General features: G+C 38.2%; 1 protein-coding gene across 1 annotated transcript in view; it reads right to left on the bottom strand.

Annotated features, from left to right (window-relative positions):
- Positions 1-26486, bottom strand: part of LOC128655695 (sulfotransferase 6B1) — a 35851-nt gene extending 9365 nt beyond the window's left edge. The window contains exons 1-5 of the mRNA XM_053709275.1: positions 26211-26486; positions 18391-18500; positions 15730-15819; positions 5139-5265; positions 2643-2737 (exon numbers count right to left, since the gene is read on the bottom strand). Of these exons, the coding sequence (XP_053565250.1) occupies positions 2643-2737; positions 5139-5265; positions 15730-15819; positions 18391-18500; positions 26211-26430 (642 nt within the window). The 5' untranslated portion in view covers positions 26431-26486. The remainder of the gene's footprint in view (positions 1-2642; positions 2738-5138; positions 5266-15729; positions 15820-18390; positions 18501-26210) is intronic.
- Positions 26487-27521: the final 1035 nt, after the last annotated feature.

The following is a 27521-nucleotide window of genomic DNA, read 5'->3' as shown; positions in this document are numbered from 1 at the left end:
GGATTTCCAACTCAGTAACTTCCTGATAAGGGATGGAGAGTCTAGTATAAAAGAGTAAGTTTCTTTAACAACTGGTTGCAAGTGATGGTCTATAAAGATGGCCACATTTGAGCACAAAGAATCCCGGGCAGACACAATAGGTCTGCCAGGGGGCTTTGTCAGTGTCTTATGCACTTTCGGCAACAAGTATAGTACCGGTGTTACTGGATGTGATGTAGTCATAAATTCAAACTCATTTTCTTTAATCATGTCTGATTCAAACCCACACTTCAATATATAGTCCAATTCCTTCTAAAAACCATTTGCTGGATTTCCCCTTAGTTTACAATACACCCTGCTGTCTGTCAATTGTCTATATGCCTCCTCTCTGTAATCAGAGTAGTTTTGTACAACAATTGATCCCCCCTTATCCGCAGCATTTATGATGATTGTATGATCATCCTTTAGATTTTTAAGAGCCATTCTTTCACCTTTCGTAAGGTTGGGAAATATTTTTTCCACTTTGGCTTGCTCACACGTGTCGCTGATCATGCGTGAGAAACTGCGGATAGAGGGATTGTTGTTAACCGGGTCAAATTTACTCTTGGTTTTGAAATTGCTGAACGGGGGCTGTTCCTTGTTTTTAAAAAAATCTTTAATTTTAAGTTGTCTCTGTAGCTTATATGTATCAACACACATCTGAAACTTGTCCAGGGTGGGCGTAGGAACAAAGGACAAACCCCTATTCAGCAGTTTTCTCTCATCCAGGCTAAGGAATCTATCACTCAAATTGTAGATAATATCTACCTCTTTTTTATCACTTTTTTCTTTATATCCTCCCCTCCTTGTGTGGGGTCTCGGTTGCTTTGTTTCCTGGGAGCGGGGGTTTTTTGGCAGACCTGGTACTTTAAAATTTTATCAGAGTCAGTAAAGAAGAACTGGGAAATTGTGAGTTCTGACAAGACCTTACCCTTTACACGTACAAAAGCACCACGGATGGTATACAAAAGAGCACCCAATTTAAAGGATATTTTGGTCCACAACGACCCGGTAAAGTGTTACGAAAAGGGGACATGGTTGGATACAAAAAGGAAACTGGGATGCTACAGGTGTGGTGACTGCACTACGTGTAATAGCATGCTGACTGGGATGCACTTCCATCATCCACACACTGGGAGGAAGTACAAGATTCTGCATAGGCTGTCATGCCTTAGTACCCATGTGATCTATGTACTGATGTGTCCGTGTTCCCTGATGTATGTGGGGAAAACATGGACCACCTTTCGTGAGAGGATGGCGAATCATCGCCATGCGATCAGGCAAGCAATAGAGAAACGTGAGTCGGATCAACCTGTGGCTCGACATTTTCTCCAGGCAGGACACACAGCTGCAAGTCTAAGGACCATACTCATAGATCATGTGCCGCCCTTACGAAGAGGGGGAGATAGAAACACCAAACTCCTCCAGGTGGAAACCTCCTGGATCTATCGATTGGATACAGTAGCACCAAAAGGACTAAATATACAACTGGATTTTAATGTTTTCCTGTAATGGGAAGTCTAGGATTGTTTGATCCAGGTCATTTCTATTATTAGGGACTGTATTATCCATTTGTATAGAATGGATGGAATAAGGACATTTGCTAACCAAAGAAGCTCCATGATATAGTGTACTGTTGCGGACTAAAAAGTTTCTCTACCTTATTCCATTAGGGATGAATGTTACTATGATAAGCTTCCTGTTAATCAAGTAACTCATTTTCCATACCTTTTTTTACAATCAACTATAGAACAGTCGTTATGTTAGCACAAACAAGCTTGAGATGAAGATAATTTATATATAGTTGATACAATAAACAGGGTATTAGGTTCACTGTGTAAATAGGAAATATTAAGGGTCTCATCTAGTGCTTTCACAGCACTTTTTAATAAATAGATAGGCTAGATGAGTTTTTAGAATACACGTTTATTCGTCAGTCCGATGCTATTGGAGTTGCTGGCCCCTGACATGCGCACAATTGGGTGTACTACGTGTTGATATATGTCAACACGCAGGTGGAGCTATGCTAATTAGCCATGCGGTAGAGAAGGAGCAGTGACACGCACAAGGGGGAGCGGCCTCCATGGCACCGGAAGTGACGTGAGCACATACGGGGGTTTATAGGTAAGCGGTTAGGAATAGTTTGTTAGGAGCCTTTTGGGACAAAAGAATTTTGGCAAATACCCATTGAAAAAGACACCAATAGGTGTCGAAACGTTTGGGAATGCTGTAATACAACTCTTGTGAATAATAAATAAATATTGACGAAAAGACCGGAGAGTGAAGCGTTTTCTTCCTTGGGGTTGAACGTAAATCTACATTTTTCCACGCAGCACCCCGGCAGATGATCCTAGGAACAGTGAGTGCACTATAACTGTTATTGACTATATAAATATATATATATATATATATATATATAAATATCACATGTGATTCACGATTGTGTACAATTCTTAGTCCAGGGTTGCAGTAAGGATAACGCACCAAGCCTTTGGTTTGCGCTCCACTTATACTCTATTCCTATGTTGGGCTGCAGCACCAGAACGCTATTCACTTTTATGTCAATATTTACTTGGTAATATTGTGGTACAATCATTTGTCCATGATTATCAACATCTACTCACTTCTTTCATTTCTTCAAATGTCAAAAGCAGAACATTTTCATCATCAATGTGCTTGTTCCAGACAACGGCGTGATCAAAATATGACCCCCAGAACACTAAAAATCAACAACAAGTAAGCTGAATACTAAATACATATAATACTAAATTGTGCAGATGATTTACACAACTGGGCTCCGGATATATATATATGTATAGACACATACATATTACACACACACATATATACACACACACACACACACTTATATATATATATTGGTTGCCAGTAACTGTGTACTCCAGTAAATGCCATTGGCAACTATTCCTCGACTGCTCCATCAAAAGCCTGAGTATTAACAGATGCAGACTGCACTTAGCTTTCTTTGCCTGAACTGGTCATATTACATCAAGGGGACCATGTGTGAGATTACATCTCTAACTTTTCAGCATTTTGTTACCATCTTCACTTTGAGCAATGTTGCAGTTCTTGACTATGTTTATGGCATTATATAGCACATTTATGTCAGATAATAGCTTATTTTTGTTCTCTGATATGGCCAGGTTTACTCCTATGGAATCCCAGTGTGCAAATCATTGTCACATTTTAGTAATAGTGCTCACACTCTAGGGCTCCATACATTTTCTTTTATAATATATTTACAGTTTATCCTATACATATTCAGTAGACTGCAGAATATTAGATTTATATGTATAAGTAAAATTATTAAAAACATATAAACCCAATACATGCATTATTCATGTAGCTCCTTAAAATGTTAAAATATATATAACTAGAATAAAGGGTCGCTGTTTAACTGGACATTCGTACATGCAAAACAATCCTGGGCATTAAGGACTGTGCAAACATATATATATATACACATTCAGAAAGTATAAATATAAATGCACTTCTTGGTGTCTCTTACAGCCCTAGTCACTATATATGTGCCAATCGACTTCTTACTACTTTGTATGCCATCCCCACATCCACTCTAAACCCAATCAAGGAGGCTGTGACAAAAGTCAGCAATTAAACTAAGAAATAAAACTTCAGTCTTTGCCATACAAACCACCAAAAAAGTCCTAAAAAGGCTTATGGGACTTGGTAGTCATCTAAATACCTCTTCGCACCTATGGCCCCCCTTGGCACCTAAAAGACTATTTCCAAATGCGAAGCCACCTTTTCTAATAAAATGAACTCTTGCCCCAAAAAAACCCTGAATTTTGAGATGGCTAAATTCAGAGACAGAGCCTTTCCAACTAAGTCTTGTTTGGCTAATTATATAAAGAAAAATTACTTCTTAAAAACAAGGAAGGATAGGAACAGGCACCAGCCCTTTTAAACGAAAATTGTACTTTCATTTTTGCTAATGTAATATATCTGTGCATCCTTGGAAATCTGCTTTCCAAATCCAGCCACACCTCAAAAATTGTAACTTAAATATTTATCACAATCAGAGGCTAGGGTTGCAAGGGGATCATTGATGTTCTAATAAAATTGATATATAAATAAATAAAACACTTGGAGACCATAACAATGGTAAACTATCCGAATCCTTAAAATTTGCTACTACCCGTAAATCGTGATGCCACAGGCACAGGGTTAGTTAGCATTTTCCAAAATGAATCCCTAAATTATTGTTGCTTGTATGTTGCTTTGGGGCATAGCAATACATATCACTCTATGACCTGCATATGCTGTAAATTAACCAGATGGTTTTAGCAAATTTTAACAGTTTGATAATCTAGGTTAAAGATTTTTGCCTCTCTAAGGAGTGTGGAACAAGAAGCACAATTTATTCACACAGGGGTGGACTGAGCAGTCAGGCAATAGGATCTGGGCCAAGGGCTTGGCAAATAAGGGGGCACCAAGGGGGTCTCCTGGTGTACTTCTTATGCTTACAGTTTCAGCGCAGCAGTGAGAGTTAAGCTACTCTAGTGGTTGTGATTGTGAGAGAGCAGGCGGCAGTAGGCAGGACAATTTTAGCATGGGACACCTCTGCTATTGGCTGTGAGCTGGGGTGCACAGGAGATGATCAGGAGCTAGCACACCGCTGACAGCTGCACTAGCAGTAACTAAGCAGTTAAGTGTGGGCAGAGTGGGTGCCATGTCCCTTGAGTGGGGGCTCTGTCTCTAGAGTGGGTGCTCTGTGCCTGGACAGGAAGTCTGTTGTTCTGGGTGCCCTGTATTCTGGGGTCTGATACTGGATTGTGGGGGACCCTGGGGGAAGGTCTCTGGCTGTGGGGGCCCTGTAGCATGGGGTCCCTGTTTTTTATGTTGAAGGACCCTAATCCCTTGAGAGTTTAGGGGCCTTGATGAGGGCGAGGCAAGCAGGTGGTTGGTTGAGGAAGGGGCATAGGAGGCAGGTAGGGCATACAGAGCAGGGTGGGGGACCTTACCTAATTTTTGCCCAGGGGACCTGGTTGGTCTCAGTCCGTCCCTGTATACACATAAGCAAGTTGTTTAATGTCCTTTTAAGAAAATATAGCAAGCATTCCAGATTAGTGCTACCTTACCTTTTCCACTGATAAAATGCTGGAAAAACACATCCCAAGAACTGTAATTGGGCAGCACTGGGTTGTTGTTATAGAAATGGAAATAGGAGACAGCAGCATCTTTTGGGTTTCTAAAAACTACCAACATCTGTGGAGAAAGAAATGTCACTGTACTTTTCATCTCATTATTATTTAGCAGTGTCTATATCATGTATTCAGCATCACGTATCAGGTAAGGGATAAGAATGTAATGATGTCTTATGAACGTATGACGTATGAATCTACAGACGATAATCACCAAACAAGTTGATTATTAAACGATAAGTTTGTAGGTGTTTTCCTTGTATCTCTGCATCAAATAACGGAATACACATTCTAAATTAAAAATGTCTCAACAATAATTAATTATACACATTTATCAAAAGCTAGAGTAACACGTTGTTAACTATACAATATGTATGATATTATAGAAGCTGAGACTACAGCATGTAACCGAAACGCGTTAGCCGGTATTGCTGACTGAGGGACTTTTTGTTTAGCCAGTCCTTTTGTATTTTACATTACTCTAAGATAACAGTTGTGCTTTCATTTTAAGGAGTTCCCTGTGCCTTTTCTGTTGTATTAATTTTAGAGAAGAACAAACTCTGCTTATCACCTCTGCAATTTTTAAATAGCAACTCTAACAATTTGGCTGCTCAAATTGTAAAAATCATATTGCCCGTATTGTTTTTTGCAACAATGCCCATGCTTGGGGATATGTCTGCTTATTTTTTTAACTAGAATTTTAAGTAATTCTATTTAACCTATTTCTTACAAAGTTTTCCATATATCCTTGATTTTTAGAAGAGCCGATAATTATTTTTGTTGATATAAATCCCACAATTTTGGATTAAGAATTTGTATGCTTTTTACTTCTAGTTTAGTCGTACAAAGAATCCTGTAGCGCATTTGGGTGAAACCCATTGCAACATTTTCTGGTAGCTTTAAAGAGACATATGATTCAGATAGAGCATACAATTTTAATCAACTTTCCAATTTACTTCTATTATCAAACCTTCTTAATGTTCTTGTTATCCTTCAGGAGTGTGCAAGTGTCTGCAGCACTATCATATGGTAGCAGTTTTGCAACAAGGTTATACTTGTGCAAGAGCACTAGATGGCAGCATTATTTCCTGTCACATAGAGCTCCAGACATGTGCACGCTACCTATCTAAATATCTCTTCAACAAAGAATAACATGAGAACGACACAAATTTGATAATAGAAGTAAATTGGAAAATATTTTTTAAATTGTATTCTCTATCTGAATCATGAAAAAAAAAATGTAGGTCTTATGTCCCTTTAAACTTTCTACAAACACACACACACATATAGTATATACAGTAGTATTGGTTGTCACAAAAGAAGAGATAGAATAAAGAATACTGACAAGATATGTAGCTGGACTGCAAAATAATTAAAATTCTGTGAATAAAATAACATTTTAAAAGCTTTAATATATATATATATATATATATATATATATATATATATATATATATATATATATATATATATATATATATATATATATATATATACATTTTGTATGCAGAGCTTTTGCTGTTCAGTGCTTGATTGGTGATATATGCTATGTATATAGACAAATAAGTTTGATGTCAGCTGCATACCCCTTAATTAGTATTAGAACTCAATTTGCTCCTAAGATCATTACCAAAAATATCACAGAATTCTACAAATACATACTTTTAACAAAAAAAACAAAAAAAAAAACTTTTGCTTCGCTTTCGCTTAGTGTAAATTCCAAAACACAAACGTCAGTGAAAAACTTAAAGGGACAGTATACACCCATTTTCATTTAACTGCATGTGATAGACACTACTACAAAGAATAATATGCACAGATACTGATCTAAAAATCCAGTATAAAACTGTTTAAAAACTTACTTAGAAATTCCCAGTTTAGCACTGTTGAAAAGGTAGCAAGTGGGCACTCCCCCACTTCCTCTGCATATGAAAAGACTATTTACACAAACTGGAGCAAGACTTGTAAGATACAGGACAAAATTTACAAACACATACAGGAGGGATCGAGGGCCCTATTCCCGTGGGAACTTACAATCTAGAAGGGTAGGAGGTTGAGAAACAGGAGGTGAGGACTGCACGATTGAGAAAGATGTTAATACAGAGTTAGATGAGGGAAATGTTAGGTAAGTGAAATTAATTTATTATTGAGTTGGGTGGTAGGCTTCTCTGAACAGAAAAGTCTTCAGGGAACATTTAAAGGAAGAAAGATTAGGGCAAAGCCTGACAGCACGAGGGAGAGAGTTCCAGAGGGTAGGTGCTGCACGAGAGAAGTCCTGCAGTCTAGCATGAGAGGAGGTGATAGTCGCAGATGCCAGGAGCAGGTCATTGTTGGATCTTAGCGGACGGGCTGGAGTATACTTGTGTATTAGAGAGGATAGGTAGAGGGGAGCGGCGTTGGTGAGAGTTTTGTATGTAAGGGTGAGAATTTTGAATTTGATTGCAGCAGATACAGATCGACGGGAAAGGTGGATCAGCCTGGCAGAGGCATTTAGGATGGATTGAAGGGGGGAGAGGCCGGAAAGAGGAAGGCCAGCGAGTAGGTTATTGTCCATAGACTTTAATGGAGATAAATGTTTTTATCAACAGTTTCCACAATTTACCACCTCAATGGAAACTAGGCCCATGTTGGCTAGCAATTTTATAGGCACTAGCAAAATATGATGCGCAGCCAGTTCCTCTACATTCTTGCCACAGAGATTAATTTTGCTACACCTCAGAGGCGTAACAAGGTCATGCAGCGCCCAGGGGCAAGTCCTTAATCTGCACTCCCCCCATTGTTCCAAAATACCCTTGACTAATTGCAGGCCCCATGACTAGGAAATTTGTTTCAATAATAAAAAAATAATAATAATAGGAGGTATAACATAAAGACCCAAGGTTAGTAAAATGCAAATCATTACTATATATTGTTTTCTAAAAAGTATTTTAACATATATATTCTCCCAAATTAACTTTGCAACAACATTGACTTTAAAGAAACATGAAACCCAAAATTGTTTTTTTTCAGGATTCAGACAGAGCATACAATTTAAAACAAGTTTTAAATTTACTGTTATCAAATTTACTTCTTTCTCGTGGTATTCTTTCTTGAAGAGATATTGAGATAGGTACATGACAGAAAACGCTGCTGCCACCTACTGTTCTTGCAAATGCATAACACAGTTATAAAAATGAAGCTTTATATTTCTCCAGTCACATGCACGCTCCTAAGCTTCCTACCTGCTTTTCAACAAACACTAAGAGAATGAAGTAAATTTGATAATAGAAGTAAATTGGAAAGATTTTTTTTGTTTTGTTTTTTAAATATTATACTTTGAAAATCATGAAATAATTTTTTGGGGTTTTATGTCCCTTTTAATTTCTCTTCAATAAGCAATATAATAATAGAAGAAGAAAAAACACAGAGGCGCCTCAATGGCCTAGTACCATCAAACCAGGAAATAATGAATATAAGACAAATGGGTGCTCACAAAAGAAATGCACCCAATGGTCCAGCTCACTGTATAGAGACAAGCTGTAAATCCAAGCAGGAGGATTCCAACAGATCTCCCACCTGCACCACTTAGATGCAGATCGCCACAAGGAAGGAACTGAGTAGGTGTTAGAGAGAGCTCATGACAGGCTGCAAGCTTAGATGCTAGGATTCGCAGGTACTGCAGTCCCTGCTGGTTTAAAGGGACACTAAACCCAATTTTTTTCTTTCATGATTCAGATAGAGCATGCAATTTCAAGCAACTTTCTAGTTTACTCCTATTTTAATTTTGTTTTCGTTCTCTTGCTATCTTTATTTAAAAAGCAGGAATGTGATGCATAGGAGCTGGCCCATTTTTGGTTGAGAACCTGGGTTATGCTTGCTTATTGGTGGGTAAATGTAAGCCTCCAATAAGCAAGCGCTATCCATGGTGCTGAACATAAAATGGGCTTGCTGCTAAGATTTACATTCCTGCTTTAAAATAAAGAAAGCAAGAGAATGAAGAAAAATTGATAATAGGAGTAGATTAGAAAGTTGCTTAAAATGTAATGCTCTATCTGAATCATGAAAGAAAAAATTTGGGTTCAGTTTCCCTTTAAGTCCTTTCTGGGAGCAAATAAGGGAGACATAGGTGCAGAAAGATTGCGTTGTGAGCTGCAGCCTGGTGAAGGAAAGATTCCTGTAGCTGGAAGTTGGCTAAGAGCCAGTAAAGCTTTTGGTACTGTCACTAATTTGTTTGATAAGACTTATTAACACTCATACAACACACACTCATACAACACACACACACACTCATACAACACACACACTCATACAACACACACACACTCATACAACACACACACTCATACAACACACACACACTCATACAACACACACACACTCATACAACACACACAATCATACAACACACACACTCATACAACACACACACTCATACAACACACACACACTCATACAACACACACAATCATACAACACACACACTCATACAACACACACACTCATACAACACACACACTCATACAACACACACACACTCACTCATACAACACACACACTCATACAACACACACACTCATACAACACACACACACTCATACAACACACACACTCATACAACACACACACACACTCAAACAACACACACACACTCACTCATACAACACACACACTCATACAACACACACATACACTCATACAACACACACTCATATAACACACACACTCATACAACACACACACACTCATACAACACACACTCACTCATACAACACACACACTCATACAACACACATACACTCATACAACACGCACAAAATAACTTTGCAACAACATTGAAACCCAATATGTTTTTTTTCAGGATTCAGACAGAACATACAACACACACACACACACACTCATACAACACACATACACTCATACAACACACACACACTCACTCATACAACACACACACTCATACAACACACACACACTCATACAACACACACACAAGTTGTGAACACAGTAAACATGGCATTGCAACCCAGTAATGGGTCCCGACCTGTGATTTGAAGAACCCTGGCTCTTAACATATAAGTGTACTTGACACAAGAGCCTTTTAGACAAGCAGTATATAATTATATAGAGCTATGATGGCCACTTTTGGACCTCAGGGCAGCAGGTGACCATTACTTTTCACCTTATGTTTTTTCACTGCCTATTATATGTAAGGGGTATAACTCTTGTACTAGAGATTACTTCTGAGAAGTATTAGTAAAACAAATGAAGCCAATGCCTATAAGTAAACATGTACAGATGCCTGTAGGTACAAGGATCTGCTCTTGATCTTTTTGGCAATTGATAACCAGCATATCTAAGCAAAATATTTGGTCACTTGATTTTCAGGTCCTGATAAATTAATTCAGTACTAAAGGCCCCTTTCAGGCAATATATATATATATATATATATATATATATATATATATATATATCTTACATTGTGGCTGAACCTTTAAGAATATTAGATACCATGAGGGAGGCTAGATATATAAGCATACTAAGGACAGGAGCCACTCAAACAGTATATCAGTATATAGAGCTATGAGGACTCTATTGGACCTCAGGGCATTATGTGAACGTTACTTATAAAGGTAATAAAATAAAATGCCTTATTTTTCTTTTTTTAATCACTAATGCAGGAACATTTACTGTGTTGATATGTTAATCTATTGGACAACTGCATAAATATGTTGTAATAACAAGGTGCTTACTGTCCCTTTAAGAATATTTCCCAGCAGCTCTTTATTCACATGCTGAGTTATCAAATAAATGCCACCCCCATCTATCTGAACTTTGGACACAAGTGTTATCTATAGTGCTGTGTTACAGAAGCTGTTTGCTTCTGTGATACTGTAAATGATAGAGAGGTCATTTTAGTTTAAGTGTCACAGAACATGAACTTAGGTTTACATAGCAATCTTATAATGATCCCTCTGTGAAATAAAACATCCTGGCCTACTAAGTGAAGAGAAATGACTATTTGTTACATTTTAATGGGACACAGAGAATTAAAAAAATATGAGCTCATAAAATAGAACAAATATACAATAATATATATTTTTTTCTTTAGGATAACAAATGTAATTACAGTAGTTAAAAATGTGCCTTGACGTGACAAATCCTCAATGTTTAATTCTTGATATTCAATCGTTCACCAACCTGGGCAGTCAGAGGGCATGGTCAGTACTTTTGTGAAAGTGGTTAAGGAGAACTAAATACAGTATAATTGCATAATTAACAAGTGCATAATAACAAGACAATGCAATAACACTGAATTTCATATGAGCAGTAGATTTTTTATTTTATTTGGCACATTAATTTATTCTCGAATTTGCCAGCCCCCTGTACCATGTGACAGACATCAGCCAATCACAGACTAGTATACATATACCCTGTGAGCTTATACACATGCTCAGTAGGAGTTGGTGCCTCAAGAAGTGCATATATAAAAAGATTGTGCAAAATTTGATAATTAAAGTAAATTAAAAAGATTCTTAAAATTCTGTGCTCTATCTGAATCATGAACGTTTAATTTTGTCTTGAGTTTCCCTTTCAGATATCAGTTCAGTATGAATTTGTGGAATGCATTAACACCTTGTTTTCTGCAACTGTTTTTCAATAGCCAAACTCCACCCACTAATTGCTTAATTTGTCAATCTGTGTTCTTTACCGAAGTAGACAAGACTTGTCATAACGAATGTGTTGGTATAACTATCATCATGTTGCAGTGTCTTATCTGATCCCCCTGATGCTGAGGCCAATAAAATATTGTGGTAGGGTTAGGCTTTTCAAGCCTGACATGCGCACTTCCGATACTCTAAAGCTTTTCATTTTCAGAGTTAAATTTAAGTAAAGGAAAAATAAATAATAAAAGTATACTGTAAGATGCAGAGAAGGCTTTTGACCGTGTCCGATGGTCCTACTTATGGGAGGTCCTTAAAGCATTTAGCTTTCCAGACCAAATCATTAAGGCGATACAAGCTCTCTACTCTACCCCTTCGGCAGTAGTTAGAGGCTTGGGCTTCACCTCACCCCCTTTCTCAATATCTAATGGCACCAGGCAGGGGTGCCCACTTTCACCCCTCCTCTTCGCCCTTGCGATCGAGCCGTTAGCGGAACAAATCAGGCAGGACAAAAAGATAGATGGCATTCGTCTGCATGGCACTGTTCATAAAATAGCGCTCTTTGCAGACGACATAACGATATTCACTTCAGACCCTTTATCCTCATTCCCGAGACTGAGGGAGATCATGGAATCTTTTGGCCGTATGTCCCTTTATAAACTGAACTTAGATAAAACAGAAATTTATCATTGTGGTTTTTCCCAAGATACAGCTGACATCCTCTCAGCCCAATATGGAGCCCACTGCACCACCAATTATATATCGCATCTAGGGGTTAAGATATCCCATGATGTCCCTCAAATGATCAGGGAGAATTACTTACCACTTCTGTCTGAACTGCGCACTCTGAAAGATAAATGGGATTACACCTATATATCATGGATAGGCAGATTAACGGCCCTTAAAATGTCATTTTTACCAAAAATTACTTATCTCTTTAGATGCCTCCCTTTCCGCATCTCAGGATGCTTGCTGCGTCAATTTCAGAGCGAGTTCACAAAATATATATGGCAACACAAACCCCCAAGAGTAGCGCAGAAAATCCTCCATAGCCCCCTTCAGAGAGGAGGAATAGCCTCCCCCTCAATATTAAGGTACTACGAAGGAGCCATGCTTACCCATATATCGCAGTGGGGTGCGAAGGAATCTCAGAGTAAGTGGAAAGTCATAGAACAAGCCTCGCTCCCAAACCATATATACCTGCCAGATCTGATCTGGATTCCCCTTCATTTAAGACGAATCACAGATATTAATAACCTTATAATAAGAGAATGTCTTGCCATGTGGGATAAGCTGAGACACTATCCACATATTGCCCCACATCCTTCACCCATCACTCCCCTGACGGGCCTACTCCGAGGTTTACCTGACTCCCACCCCCATGGTTGGGCCCAAGCAGGAATGCAGACAGTTACTGATCTCTGGGTTACTTCCCCAACTCCTCGTTTCATTACATTTTCAGAAATAAAAGCCGACATTAGCCTACCTAGGCATATGACTTTTGAATACACAAGACTGAAGAGTTTCCTTCTCAGTTGGGGCTTCAAACCTGAACTACATCGACCTAGAACACTGTGGGAAACGATTTGGCAACAAGGATGCAAATTACACAGACCCCTTTCCACACATTACACCCTAATAGGGAACACAGACTCCGAGAATAAGCTCCCACATCTGCTCAAATGGGAATCCCTATTACACATGACTGTAACACCACAGACATGGCAATATGTTATCTCCCTTACCAAAAAAGCATTACATTGTGTTACTCTCTTTGAAACATATTATAAAATACTGACACATTGGTACCTCACCCCTGCTAGACTTAGTAAAATGTTTAACACATCATCTCCCTTGTGCTGGCGTAATTGTGGTAACAAAGGAGATTCTCTACACATATGGTGGGATTGCCCTAGGCTGAGACCCTTATGGAACACCTGTTTTCGGACATTAGCGGGATTAGGTATAGCGCTCCCCATGAAACCCTCTAATGCCCTCCTCCACATTGGAATCCTTAAATTACCTAAACATCAAGCCTACTTAGCTATTTACTTACTTACAGCTACTAAAGCAGCTATAGCTAAAGCATGGAAGTCCAACACTCCCCCAAAATGGCCATCTATTTTAAATTATATGGCATATATTTATAATATGGAGAAAAACATTTTCTACTCTTTAAATATCTCGGACCTATTTGAATTGGTCTGGGCAGACTGGCAAACCCATTACGACACTACTTGGTCCCCAAAACCTGAGGCGGAGATACATTATTAATGATCGCCTTCGCTCTCTACTGAGTAGGAGTCCTTCCCCCACCTTCACTCCCCCCCTACCTTGCCCTTCCCTCCCCTCTCCCCTTACCCCAACTTATTCCTTCTAAAGACAAGAATTATCTTATACCTATCTTCCATCTTATACATATACTTTAATATGGAATGTTGAAACTGTCTAGACTCTCTGTCTGTATTCACGTTGGGAGCCTGCGTGCTCCAAGTATATCTCTTATGTTATTTATGTATTTGAGAATATCTTATTTCAATAAAAACTTATAAAAAATAAAAAAAAAGTATACTGTAAAAAAATTTTTTTACTACACATAGTTAAACATTCTATAATACAATTTCAGAATGTTTACAGGCCCTTTAAAGGGACACTAGATTTTTCTTTGCATAAATGTTTTGTAGATGATCCATTTATATAGCCCATCTGCGAGTGTTTTTGTAAAAAATGTATAGTTTTGCTTATTTTTTAATAACATTGTGCTGATTTTCAGACTCGTGTTTACAAACTCCAGCTGGCTCCTGTTTTACAAATCTGTCTTTTCTTGTGGGCGTGGTTATATGTATTTCAGTGGGTGTCCCAGCCTAACCTCATTAACAGAGCTAAACTGGAAGCTTCTAAGTAAGTTTGTAAAAGTTTAATACTGAATTTTTAGATCAGTATCTGTGCATATTCTTCTTTATAGTAGTGTCTATTACATTCAGTTATGGGAAAATTGGTATATACTGCTTCTTTAATTACTTTATCTCATGAAAGATCTCATCATGGTCTCTAGTAAAAATTAAAAATAGACTAGAACTTCAAATGTTAAAATGATTCCTAGATTGAAAAATAAATCACAACCACAATTTTGATTATCCACACACTCCTAAGCAAAGTCAAACTTTAACTGTCAAAAATTAGATAAAGCATGCCGTTTTAACCCTTTGAGTGCTAAGCACTTTCCCACCAAGGTGCTAATATTTTCTAAGTTTTTTTAATTTTTTTTTAATTATTGATAAAAAATGTTTTAACTTTTTACAAAGATGTACGCTGTTGGAAAAATTAGGCGATTACCTTTCCAACAGTGGGTCTTGGTGGTCAGTAGCTGCTTAGATGCCTGAGATACAGGCTTCTAAGCAGCATGCCCCCTCCTCCTATACTTAACATTGTTAAGTATAAATAAAGTTGCGTGGTGACGTCATCACGTCATTGCGCGTGACATCACCATGCATCACGTGAATCCCCGGCGATGCCTGTCACTCTACAGGCACGATCACTGGGGTTGGAGCAGTTAGGAGCCCCCAGATCTCCCTCAAGTTGGGAGAGTGCTCATGACGACTCTGAGCAGTCATTAGCACCAGAGTGAGAAACTCTGTGACGGCTCAGAGCCGTCATTAGCACTCAAAGGGTTAAACAACTTTCCATTTTACTTGTATTATCCAATTTTCTTTATTCTTTTAGTATCCTTTGTTGAAGAGCATACCTATGTAGGCTCGGGTGCTGCAATGCACTACTGGGAGTTAGCTGGTCACTGGTGGCTTCATATATATGATTAAATGAGTTTAACAAAAAGGAAGACAAATAAATTAAGTAAAGTATAATTGCACTGGCATAGTAGGACTTACCTTTACTTTCTTCTCCAAAAAAGAATTTGGAATGGCATCGTAATAAAAATGTGTCGACAAAACTCTTGGTGAAGGAATATTCTTAAGGTTCTTAAAATGGATAAAAGAGTAAATATTAATAAATGTGCGGGTTAATTGTACTGAGATTGTGCTTGTTAAGAAATTTTACAGTGTCAGATACATTGCTATATTTTGTTAATTTGCATGAAAGTTATTTTCTTCAAATTATTTAAACAATGGACTAGTTTTCTTTTGGGAACCCCAAAAATACTGATACAATGAAAAGCAGCAGGCATGGAAACTCATTGTAAAACATACAGGGCTAGAATATACAAGTGGAGTGCTATTTATCACTCCTGCTCGCGCATAAACTTCGCTAAAAGTAAGCTTTTGCACGTGTGGGGTAGCGCACATATTACAAGTTAAAAGTAAAAGTTTGCACACAAGCAAGCCCCACAAGCGATAACATCCGTACTTCGGATATCGTGACTGTGCTTACTTTTTTTAACCAGACAGGAGTTATTAATATTTCACATTATAATGTTCTTAACATACAGGAATATGTTATTTTAATTGTAAATACATATTTCTATATATATCTATATATACCTGTATATCTATTCCTATAGATATATAGGTATAGATATTTATCATATATATATATATATATATACACACACAGTATATAAATAAATATATATTTAATAGTAAAAAAAAAATTCTATGTAAAGAACATAGGAATGTAAAATATATGTATCGCGCTTTGTGTTTGGGTCTAACGCGGTGTCGGTCAGCTTACATAAAAACAGTCATCTTAAGGTGTGTTTGTAAAATATTACAAAATATTAACAATAATTTTTAAAAATGATTATAGATACTGGGGGTTTTAACAATGTGCTCCATTTAGGTCTATGGAGAGAAGAAATTAACGCGGTTGCAATATCCGAAGACAGAGGGTTTGGCTTGCGCACTAACTTTTACTTTCTATTTGTAATATGTGCACTAACCCCCCTTGTTAAAGTTTACGTTGAGCGCAGTTAGCATGCAAACAAAAAAAATCCTGTAGCACGCCACTTTTAATCTGGCCCTTAGTGTTTAATTTACTTTTAACAATAAGAAAAAGCTGTGCAAACAAGCAAAAATGCAACTTGTTTTCAATACATCCAAGCTATCACAAATTTGTATTTGACCAAGAAGTAATTCTCTGAAGTTCTCTAGTCTGGCTAGATCATCTAAAGGAGTCTCATGAGTACTATTATGTCCCTCAAAGAATGTTAGAAAGGCAAATTTTATCTTGAAATCTGTTTATCTTGTTAGGCAGTCTGCTGGATGTTAAGAAGAGACACCTATATCCTACATAATAAAAGGCCAAGTGTGTTTGTCCGAAGCTGTCATGCGCAGTAGAGACTGCGTGCGAGGACAAACACAACTGGCCTTCTAAATAACCTGTCGTCATGTGGTGGAGTGGGCATGGCCGGGCGAGTGCTGAGTGGGCATGGCCGGACGGGTGTGACATGGGCGTGGCCGGACAGGTGTGATGTGGGCGTGACGTGATGTGGACGGAGTGGGTGTGATGCGGGCGAGGCTGGGCGGGACCGGGAGGGGCCAAATCCCGGGGCGGCTGCTAAGAGACAGAGAGCTCTAAGAGGGGGATAGAGAGAGCAGAAGAGGGGGGATAGAGAGAGACAGCAAAAAATAGAGGGGGAGAGAGACAACAAAAGAGAGGGGGGAGAGAGACAGCAAAAGAGAGGGGGGAGAGAGACCAAAAGAGAGGGGGGAGAGTGCACGAAAGAGAGGGTGGAGAGAGCAAATGAGAGGGGGGAAGAGAGAGAGCTAAAGAGAGGGAGAGAGACCGCAAAAGAGGGGGAGAGAGAGAGAGCAAAAGAGAGGGAGAGAGACAGCAAAAGAGGGGGAAAGAGAGCAAAAGAGAGGCGGAGAGAGAGCAAAAGAGAGGGGAGAGAGAGAGAGCAAAAGAGAGGGGGAACAGAGAGCAAAAGAGAGGTGGGAGAGAGTGAGCAAAAGACAGGGGGGAGAGAGAGAGAGCAAAAGAGAGGGGGAGTGAGAGCTAACAAGAGGGGGGAGAGAGAGAGCAAAAGAGAGGGGGGAGAGAGAGAGTAAAAGAGAGGGGAGAAAGAGAGAGCAAAAGAGAGGGGGGATAGAGAGAGAGAGAGCAAGGGGTGGGACTGCTGTACTGCAAAAAATGGCCCATGTACACAGGCTTTAGAACTAGTTACAATATAATGCTAAAAGATTTTGCATGATCTCTCTCCAAGTCGGTGAGGTTTTGATATTCAGGCCCCAAATACCCTCTGAAAAGCTGCCTATCATTACTTCCTGGAGGTTTTTTAGGACAGGGAGATTAGGGGAGTCTTATGAGCAGTGGTTTAGTGGGTTTATGGGTCACGGGTGTGCCATGGAGAGGATGGGGCATCTTGTGGGCGTGGTTATGTGTATTGTGGGTGGAACCAAAGTAGTCTCGGGAAAGCAAGAAATTTGCCTTGACAGATTAAAACAATAGGCAAAGATCTCCCAATCTGTAACAAACTAGGATGGTTGGGAGGTAAGGAAAAGTGTTATCTAACACCTATGACACTTGTAATGTAAAATGTTTACTTACAATAATCCTAATAAAAAAAATAACTTGTATTCTGTATTTCTTACCTGCAATATATCAGGCTTTATTAATTCAATAATTGCTTGATCTATTAATGACTCTTTATTGTTAAGTGAGTACACCATTTCACGCAAAATCTGGATCACCCAATTAGTTCCTACAATACAAAAAAAGCATTAAAAGAGAGCCTGATTTGTGTAGTTATATTCTAGATTTAAAGTCCATTCAAGTAAAAAAAAAAAAAAATTACAATATACATTAGCACTCGATGATGTCAGAATGACATCATGTATGACGATATCAAAGCCACTGAGAATAACACAACATTTAAAATTGTTAATATTGTTCATGACATCACACATACATATTATGTTGCATAATATAAAAAGCACTATTGGGCCTCTAGTTATGAAACTCCGTACGTACCTGCCTTCGCCAAAGTTATCAATAAATCTGTCAAAAAGCTGCGCACCAAGTACGGGGCGATGAGCAGCAGACTGTGATAGTTATCAATCATCAATCTCGCTGCTCTTCGGCTTTTTTACAGCTTTATTGATACCCCTGTCACTAAGCACTCACACTAAACTATACTTTTCTACCCCCTATACCAGCGCCCCCTGAGCCCCCCGCAACTAAATAAAGTTATTAACCCCTAAACCGCTGCTCCTAGACCCTGCCGCAACTATAATAAATATATTAACCCCTAAACCGCTGCTCCCGGACCTCGCCGCAACTATAATAAATATGTTAACCCCTAAACCGCCGCTCCCGGACCCCGCCGTCACCTACATAATACCTATTAACCCCTATCCTGCCCCCCCATACCGCCGCCACCTTATAATAAATTTATTAACCCCTATCCTGCCCCCCCTATACCGCCGCCACCTATAATAAATTTATTAACCCCTATCCTGCCCTCCCTATACCACCGCCACCTATAATAAATTTATTAACCCCTATCCTGCCCCCCTACACCGCCGCCACTATAATAAAATTATTAACCCCTAAACCTAAGTCTAACACTAACCCTAACACCCCCCTAATTTAAATATTAATTAAATAAATCTAAATAATTAATCCTATTTAAAACTAAATACTTACCTATAAAATAAACCCTAATATAGCTACAATATAACTAATAATTACATTGTAACTATTTTAGGATTTATATTTATTTTACAGGCAACTTTGTATATATTTTAACTAGGTACAATAGCTATTAAATAGTTATTAACTATTTAACAGCTACCTAGCTAAAAGAAATACAAAATGTCCTGTAAAATAAATCCTAACCTAAGTTACAATTAAACCTAACACTACACTATCATTAAATTAATTAAATAAATTAGCTACCAATACCTACAATTAAATACAATTAAATAAACTAAACTAAATTACAAAAAAAACAAACACTAAATTACAGAAAATAAAAAATATTACAAGAATTTTAAACTAATTACACCTAATCTAAGCCCCCTAATAAAATAATAAAAAAATAATAATAAAAGTCCCTACCCTATTCTACATTACAAGATAATCAGCTCTTTTACCAGCCCTTAAAAGGGCTTTTTGCGGGGCATGCCCCAAAGTAATCAGCTCTTTTGCCTGTAAAAAAAATACAACCCCCCCAACATTAAAATTCACCACCCACATACCCCTACTCTAACCCACCCAAACCCCCCTTAAAAAAAACTTACACTACCCCCCTGAAGATCTCCCTACCTTGAGTCGTCTTCACCCAGCCGGGCCGAAGTCTTCATCCGATGGGGCAGAAGAGGACATCCGGACCGGCAGAAGTCTTCATCCTATCCGGGCAGAAGAGGACATCCAGACCGGCAGAAGTCTTCATCCTATCCAGGTAGAAGAGGACATCCGGACCGTCAGACATCTTCATCCAAGTGGCATCTTCTATCTTCATCCATCCGACGAGGAGCGGCTCCATCTTCAAGACCTCCGGCGCGGAACATCCTTCTTGCACGACGACTACCCAACGAATGGCTGGTCCTTTAAATGATGTCATCCAAGATGGCGTCCCTCGAATTCCGATTGGCTGCTAGAATTCTACCAGCCAATCGGAATTAAGGTAAGAAAAATCTGATTGGCTGGTGCTATCAGCCAATCAGATTGAAGTTCAATCTGATTGGCTCATTGGATCCGCCAATCGGAGTTTGATAACTACCAAAAGTAGTCAGATTGTGCCGAACTTGCGTTCGGAACATCTGGAGTGACGTAAGCATCGATCTGTGTCGGACTGAGTCCGGCGGATCAAAGCTTACGTCACTATATTCTACTTTTGCCGGGCAGTAGGGGTTGATAACTAAGGCGAATCAGCCTCGCCACAAATTTGCTGCGGAATTCCAGCGTATTTGCGGTTGACGGCTTGATAACTAGAGGCTTTGGGATCTAGCTGCTGATTGGTGGCTGCACATTTATGCCACTTATCATTGGCTCACCTGATTTGTACAGCTAGTTCCCAATAGTGCATAGCTCTATCAGAAACATGAAATAAAACATCTAGATTTTATGCTCCTTTAAACTCCAGATTTGAAAACAGTTTTTTAACAGTGAATACAATTTGTTTTAGATTTTACAATGTTGACCCTAATGTGGAATGGTTAAAGGGCCATGATACCCAAATGTTGAAACACTTGAAAGTGATGCAGCATAGCTGTAAAAAGCTGACTAGAAAATATCACCTGAACAAAAGAAAAAAGAAAGATATTTTACCTCAAAATGTCCTAAGTATTCAGACCCCATTGTAAAGGACTTTAAGCAGCAAATCAGTATTTCTGTCCCAGGACCTGCAAGGGAGTGAGCTTCGTGCACACTCATGTTATTTCCCTATTCAGTTTAAGGACATTTACTATGAAATCTCATGAGAATTAAGTGAAATATCATGAGATCACAGTAAAATAGTTCATGACCTCAGTACTGTTGATGCTGATTGGCTGCTGTTCATTTCTTCATTTTTTTATTTTTTTTTACCTACAACTGGACAGCAGCTGCAGTATAACTTTTTACACAGCACTTACTCTGGTGAGCTGAGGAAATTGTAAGGTAAAATATCTTCCTTTTTTACATAGAGATGCTCAGGTGATATTTTCCTGTCAACTTTTTACAGTTATGCTGCATCACTTTCAAGTGATTTAGCATATGAGTATTCTGTCCCTTTAAAGTAGTGTTTTCTTTATATCCTGTCAAAACATAAACTAGCTCATAGGAAATGTTGGGCTGTTTTTATAACACATGATTTCTGCTGTGTTTTATATGGTTACATTTTGCTTATAACAACATTCAGCTTATGCATGGTAACACTTTGAATTGCAGGTTTTACACACAGTCTTAAAGGGACGTGAAACACACGTTTTTTTCTTTCATGATTCAGATAGAGCATGCAAATTTAAATAACTTTCAAATGTACTTCTATTATCTCATTTGTTTTGTTCTATTTGTATCCTTTGTTAAAAAGAATACCTAGGTAGGCTCAGAAGCTGCAGATTGGTAGCTGCATACATATGCCTCTTTTCATTGGCTTTCAGCTAGCTCCTAGTAGTGCATTACTGCTCCTTCAACAAAGGATACCCAGAGAATGAAGCAAATTAGGAAATAGAAGTAAACTGGAAAGTTGTTTAAAATTGTATGATCAATCTGAATCAAGAAATAAAAATGTTGGGTTTCATGTCCCTTTTAAGGATACTGGAGGGCAAAATGACATGCTTTAATTTGTTACAGAATGCAATTAATAGCACTACTCTCCCTGCAAGTCTATCGCCTAGATTTAGAGTTTTGCGGTAGCCGTCAAAAGCAGCGTTAAGGGGTCCTAGCACTGCTTTTGGCCGCCCGCTGGTATTTAGAGTCCTGTAGGTAAGGGTCTAACGCTCACTTTCAAGCCGTGACTTTTCCATACCGCAGATCCCCTTACGCCAATTGCGTATCCTATCTTTTCAATGGGATCTTCCTAACGCCGGTATTTAGAGTCTTGGCTGAAGTGAGCAGTAGACCCAGGGGCGTATTAAGGCCAAGGCCTACAAGGCCCGTGCCTAGGGCGGCAAATTTTGGGGGGCGGCACTTGCCACTGCAGTGCTGCACTGACTGTGTGGATTTTAAAAAAAAAGTTTTTAATTTTTTCTGGGCGGCTTACCGCCAACGTTAGGTGACGTTTTCAACCAGCCGCACGCGTACACATGATCTGCCGGGTTAGGAAAAATGTCTTCACACTCTCAGCTATAAGCGGCAGACTGGCAGTGAAAACGGGCTGGGCTGGAGTCACTTAGAGTTCAGGTTGGTACCTTTGCTAATTTCTAATAATGTCACTCACGTACTTGCTGTTAAGATGATCAAGTAGACTAACACCTAATACTGATATTTGTCAGCCGTGACTAATGTTGCTTATATTTTTGTGCTACTGCATTTCCCAGCACTTTTAATAGAAGGAAGAGCAGCAGCTTTGTAAGACAAATTGATGAGGACGAAATATACAATGAGCGGCAAGCTCAGTCTCAGATATCCGCTCACCATTCAGGCAGGTAATAATATACATGAACCGAACGGCACTCGAGATAAAACCATATATTGCTGCACAGTGACGCCACATCTGCATGACAGGAGTGATATTCTGTAATTTAATTGTACATAGTTCAGTTGGTTAAGTATTAATAACGGTTAACTTTCAGTTATTCTGTGTAAGCCGTGTAAGGATGTTGTTTTATCACGCAATGTATTTAAAAAACTATGTACAATTAAATTACAGAATATCACTCCTGCCATGCAGATGTGGCGTCACAGTGCAGCAATATATGGTTTTATCTCGAGTACCGTTCGATTCATGTATATTATTACCTGCCTGAATGGTGAACGGATTTCTGGGACTGAGCTTGCCGCTCACTGTACATTTCGTCCCCATCAATTTGTCTTACAAAGCTGCTGCTCTTCCTTCTATTAAAAGTGCTGAAAAATGCACAAAAATATAAGCAAAATTAGTCACGGCTGACAAATATCAGTATTAGGTGTTAGTCGACTTGAACATCTTAACAGCAAGTACGTGAGTGACGTGGCTAGATTATATTGAAACTGGAACATTATTTTTGTTAACACTACCAGTCCAGATAGCAAAGTTTACAACCATAGTAGAATCCAATATTAATTGCCAAGAGCAGGGGTTGAAATGATGCAGTTCTAATCTCAGGGACCTCATATAATTACTATTTAGGTGAAATGCACCAGCTTGTTCAACAGCACAGTGCAAGGTTCAGTGTGTATGTGCGTGTGTGCATATGTGTGTATGTATGTATGTGTGTGTGTGTATATATATATATGTGTGTGTGTGTATGTATGTATGTATGTGTATATATATATATATATATATATATATATATATATATATATATATATATATATGTGTGTGTGTGTGTGTGTGTGTGTCATGATCAGAACAATGTAAAATTGTGGGTTTTTTTACAGGCAAAAGAGCTGATTACTTTGGGGCATGCCCCGCAAAAAGCCCTTTTAAGGGGTGGTAAAAGAGCTGGTTACTTTTTAATTTAGAATAGGGTAGGGACCTTTATTATTTTGGGGGGCTTTTTTATGTTATTAGGGGGCTTAGAGTAGGTGTAATTAGCCTAATATTCTTGTAATCTTTTTTTATTTTTTGTAATTTAGTGTTTGTTTGTTTTTTGTAATTTAGTTTAGTTTATTTAATTGTATTTAATTGTAGGTACTTGTAGGTAATTTATTTAATTTATTTATTGATAGTGTAGTGTTAGGTTTAATTGTAACTTAGGTTAGGATTTATTTTACAGGTAATTTGGTAATTATTTTAACTAGGTAGCTATTAAATAGTTAATAACTATTTAATAGCTATTGTACCTAGTTAAAATAAATACAAAGTTGCATGTAAAATAAAAATAAACCCTAAAATAGCTACAATATAATTATTCGTTATATTGTAGCTATATTAGGGTTTATTTTACAGGTAAGTATTTCGCTTTAAATAGGAATACTTTAGTTAATAATATTTAATTTATTTCGTTAGATTAAATTTATATTTAACTTAGGGGGGTGTTAGGGTTAGGGTTAGAGTTAGCTTTAGGGGTTAATACATTTATTAGAGTAGCGGCGAGGTCCGGTCGCGGTCAGCAGATTAGGGGTTTATAAGTGTAGGTAAGGTAGCGGCGACAATGGGGGGGCAGATTAGGGGTTAATAAATATAATATCGGTGTCGGCGATGTTAGGGACAGCAGATTAGGGGTACATAGGTGTAATGTAGGTTGCGGCGGTGTACGGAGCGGCAGATTAGGGGTTAATTGTGTAATGCAGGTGTCAGCGATAGCGGGGGCTGCAGATTAGGGGTTAATAAGTGTAAGGTTAGGGGTGTTTAGACTCGGGGGTTCATGTTAGGGTGTTAGGTGCAGACTTAGAAACTGTTTCCCCATAGGAAACAATGGGGCAGATGTTAGGTTTTTTTCCAGCCCAAACTGCCCCATAGTTTCCTATGGGGGAATCGTGCACAAGCACGTTTTTCCAGCTAGCCGCTACCGTAAGCAACGCTGGTATTGAGGGTTGAAGTGGCGGTAAATTTGGCTCAACGCTCCCTTTTTGGAGCCTAACGCAGCCCTTCAGAGAACTATCAATACCAGCGTTGTTTAGAAGCAGCGCTAGAAAAAAAAGACGCGTAGCTAACGCACCCCTTCGGCCGCAAAACTCTAAATCTAGCCGTAAGCGTTTAACCCTTGCATAAAAAAGCAAAAAATTAAAAATTATTTTGCGCATTAGAGCATTTTGTAAATGTGCTTTTGCTTGTATATAGATATGTTTTAACCTCTGCTAAGGGATTAAATATATTTAAATGTACATAAAAATGCAAAAATAAAACGTTTATGTGTTAGAGGATTTTATTATTGTATTGTTGCTTGCAAAGGTGTTAAACACATGATTAAAGTCAGCTCCAGGGTAGCAATGCACTACTGGAAGCTACCTAAACACATCTGGTGAGCCAATGACAAGAAATAAATGTGTAATAACCAATCACCAGCTCGCTCCCAGTAGTGCATTGCTACTGCACCTATATTTGCTTTTCAACAAAGGATACCAAGAAAATTAACTTTGATAATAGTAAATTTAAAAAAATGCACTCTGTCTGAACCATAAAACTTTAATTTTGACTTTCATCCCCCTTCAATATTTTTTAAAAATGGACGCAAACCAAACATAAGGGTAAGAAGAATCTGTTTAATGGGAGTTAATAGTCAAAAAATGACATAAATTCATTAGAGCATGTCATTTTAAGACTATCAAGCCTGTGCTACTGTGTATTTAACCCCTGCAAAGAAGTTAAACACACAGTAGAAGTACCACTTGGAAATCACAGAGCATTGTTGGTCCAAAGTGAAAACCACCACCAATCCAATCAGCAGCACTAGTTATTCATCTGAATCATGCGAGTCAGCACTGATGGTCCAGAGTGGTACTTTTACTGTGTGTTTAACCCCTTTTGCAAGGGTTAAACACAAGGTAGTGCAGGGTCAGTAGAGTTAAAATGACATGGTTTAATGAATTAGAGCGTGCAAGAAGAATCTGTTTTGAAAGCATCTAAATCATTACTTTAAAACAAATATTAAAATGCACCAAATTAAATGGCTCATGGATTCACTATATAATAGCTTGGTCTTAAAAATAAAAAAAAGGACTTTTAAATAAACATAGAAAAATAAGACAACAAAAACATTCCACAATAGTTAACCCTTTCGATAAAAGTACATTTGATAACCAGTTATATTCATAGAGTTAAATTTGCAGAGTTTTTTTCTATCCTTAATGCAGGAATCCAACAAAATAAACATTTTCTTTGTATAAACAGAACAGCACTTACCACATTTGGGATACGTTACGTTCAGCAAGTCGTCCTCTCTGGCTTCAAAAGATTTTAAAGCCTCAATTGTCTCCTTAGAGCAGACTAAACTTGGGTACAGAAACCCTTCATAAGAAAACATCAACTCGTCTGATGACATTTTACTAGCTTTATCTAGAATTGTCTCCATATCTTGACGAAATTTTCCCCGTTGCTGGCTTGCTCCATCTGAGGCTGACATCTTATTTCTCTGTGAAAGTTACAGGAACTGCGCCAGTTATAACAGAGGGCAGCTGTTTTATAGTAAGAAGTGGGTGGGTGTTTATAGACACTGCTCCTATTACTAGATTACATACAATGTAGTACTATTACATACAATGTAGTACTATGCACACTGTCAAATGTAGGTTAATGTTTTGCAGATTTTTCAGCATTGAGCCAAAAATGTTTGGCCTAATATGCTATAATCTAGAAACGTAGTATACACTTTTTGTAAAAAATTCAAAATGCCTGTGGTGTGTTCTCACATATCCTATATATTTTTATTGCACCTGAGATCCCAATGTCCCTCCCATTGCACTCACTTTCAGCCAAAATAAATATTTAAAGGGACATAGAGGTAAAAAATAAAATAATAAAATGAGTTTGAACAGGTGGTGTATACTGGCCCCAGTGACTCTGTGTACCAAGCACATACATCTTAGATTCTTGCACCTGGGCCCTGTGGTTTCTAGTTACGCCTCTGCATTTCCCTTCTTCATGAGTTTGAGCAAGAACATAAATAGACATAGAGGGCTCATTTCCATTAAATCGTTAAAAATGGATCCGTAAGCTACCAAAGTTGCTGATAGTTAAAAGAAGTTTACAGCTCCATTTAAGTATCAGGTTTTCATTGAAATATTTCGTGCAGTGCGGGCAGTTGGTCTTTTCATGTAGATGTAAGTTAACAATGTATTAACGCTTCCATACGACGTCGGATTTCTCAAAAATCGTGCCATAACAAGTCCATTGCTATGGTAACCCACCTTACCTGTGCCTCAAGAGAGAAAGATAAACAAAGATGCATTGTATTCATTAACAAATTACATGAAATTAAAATATTTTTTATTTAATGAAAAAAAAACTTCATATATGTAATATTTAGTGCTGCCCTAGGCATAGGCTTAGTTGGAATTTTTGACATATGTGCTTGATTATATTTTTATATGTAAATACATATTGATATTTATATAGGGACATAACCTGGACCAGCAAATAAATATTAAATTTAACAATACATTTATAAAGTGAAACACTTGGATAGTTGAATGGAAAACAGGCCTCAAAAAGCTT

This window comes from Bombina bombina, chromosome 4 (genome assembly GCF_027579735.1).
Source record: "Bombina bombina isolate aBomBom1 chromosome 4, aBomBom1.pri, whole genome shotgun sequence".
NCBI classification, from domain to species: Eukaryota; Metazoa; Chordata; class Amphibia; order Anura; family Bombinatoridae; genus Bombina; species Bombina bombina.
The sequence above is the reverse complement of the archived record's forward strand: the minus strand, read 5'-3'. Positions and strand labels throughout refer to the sequence as shown.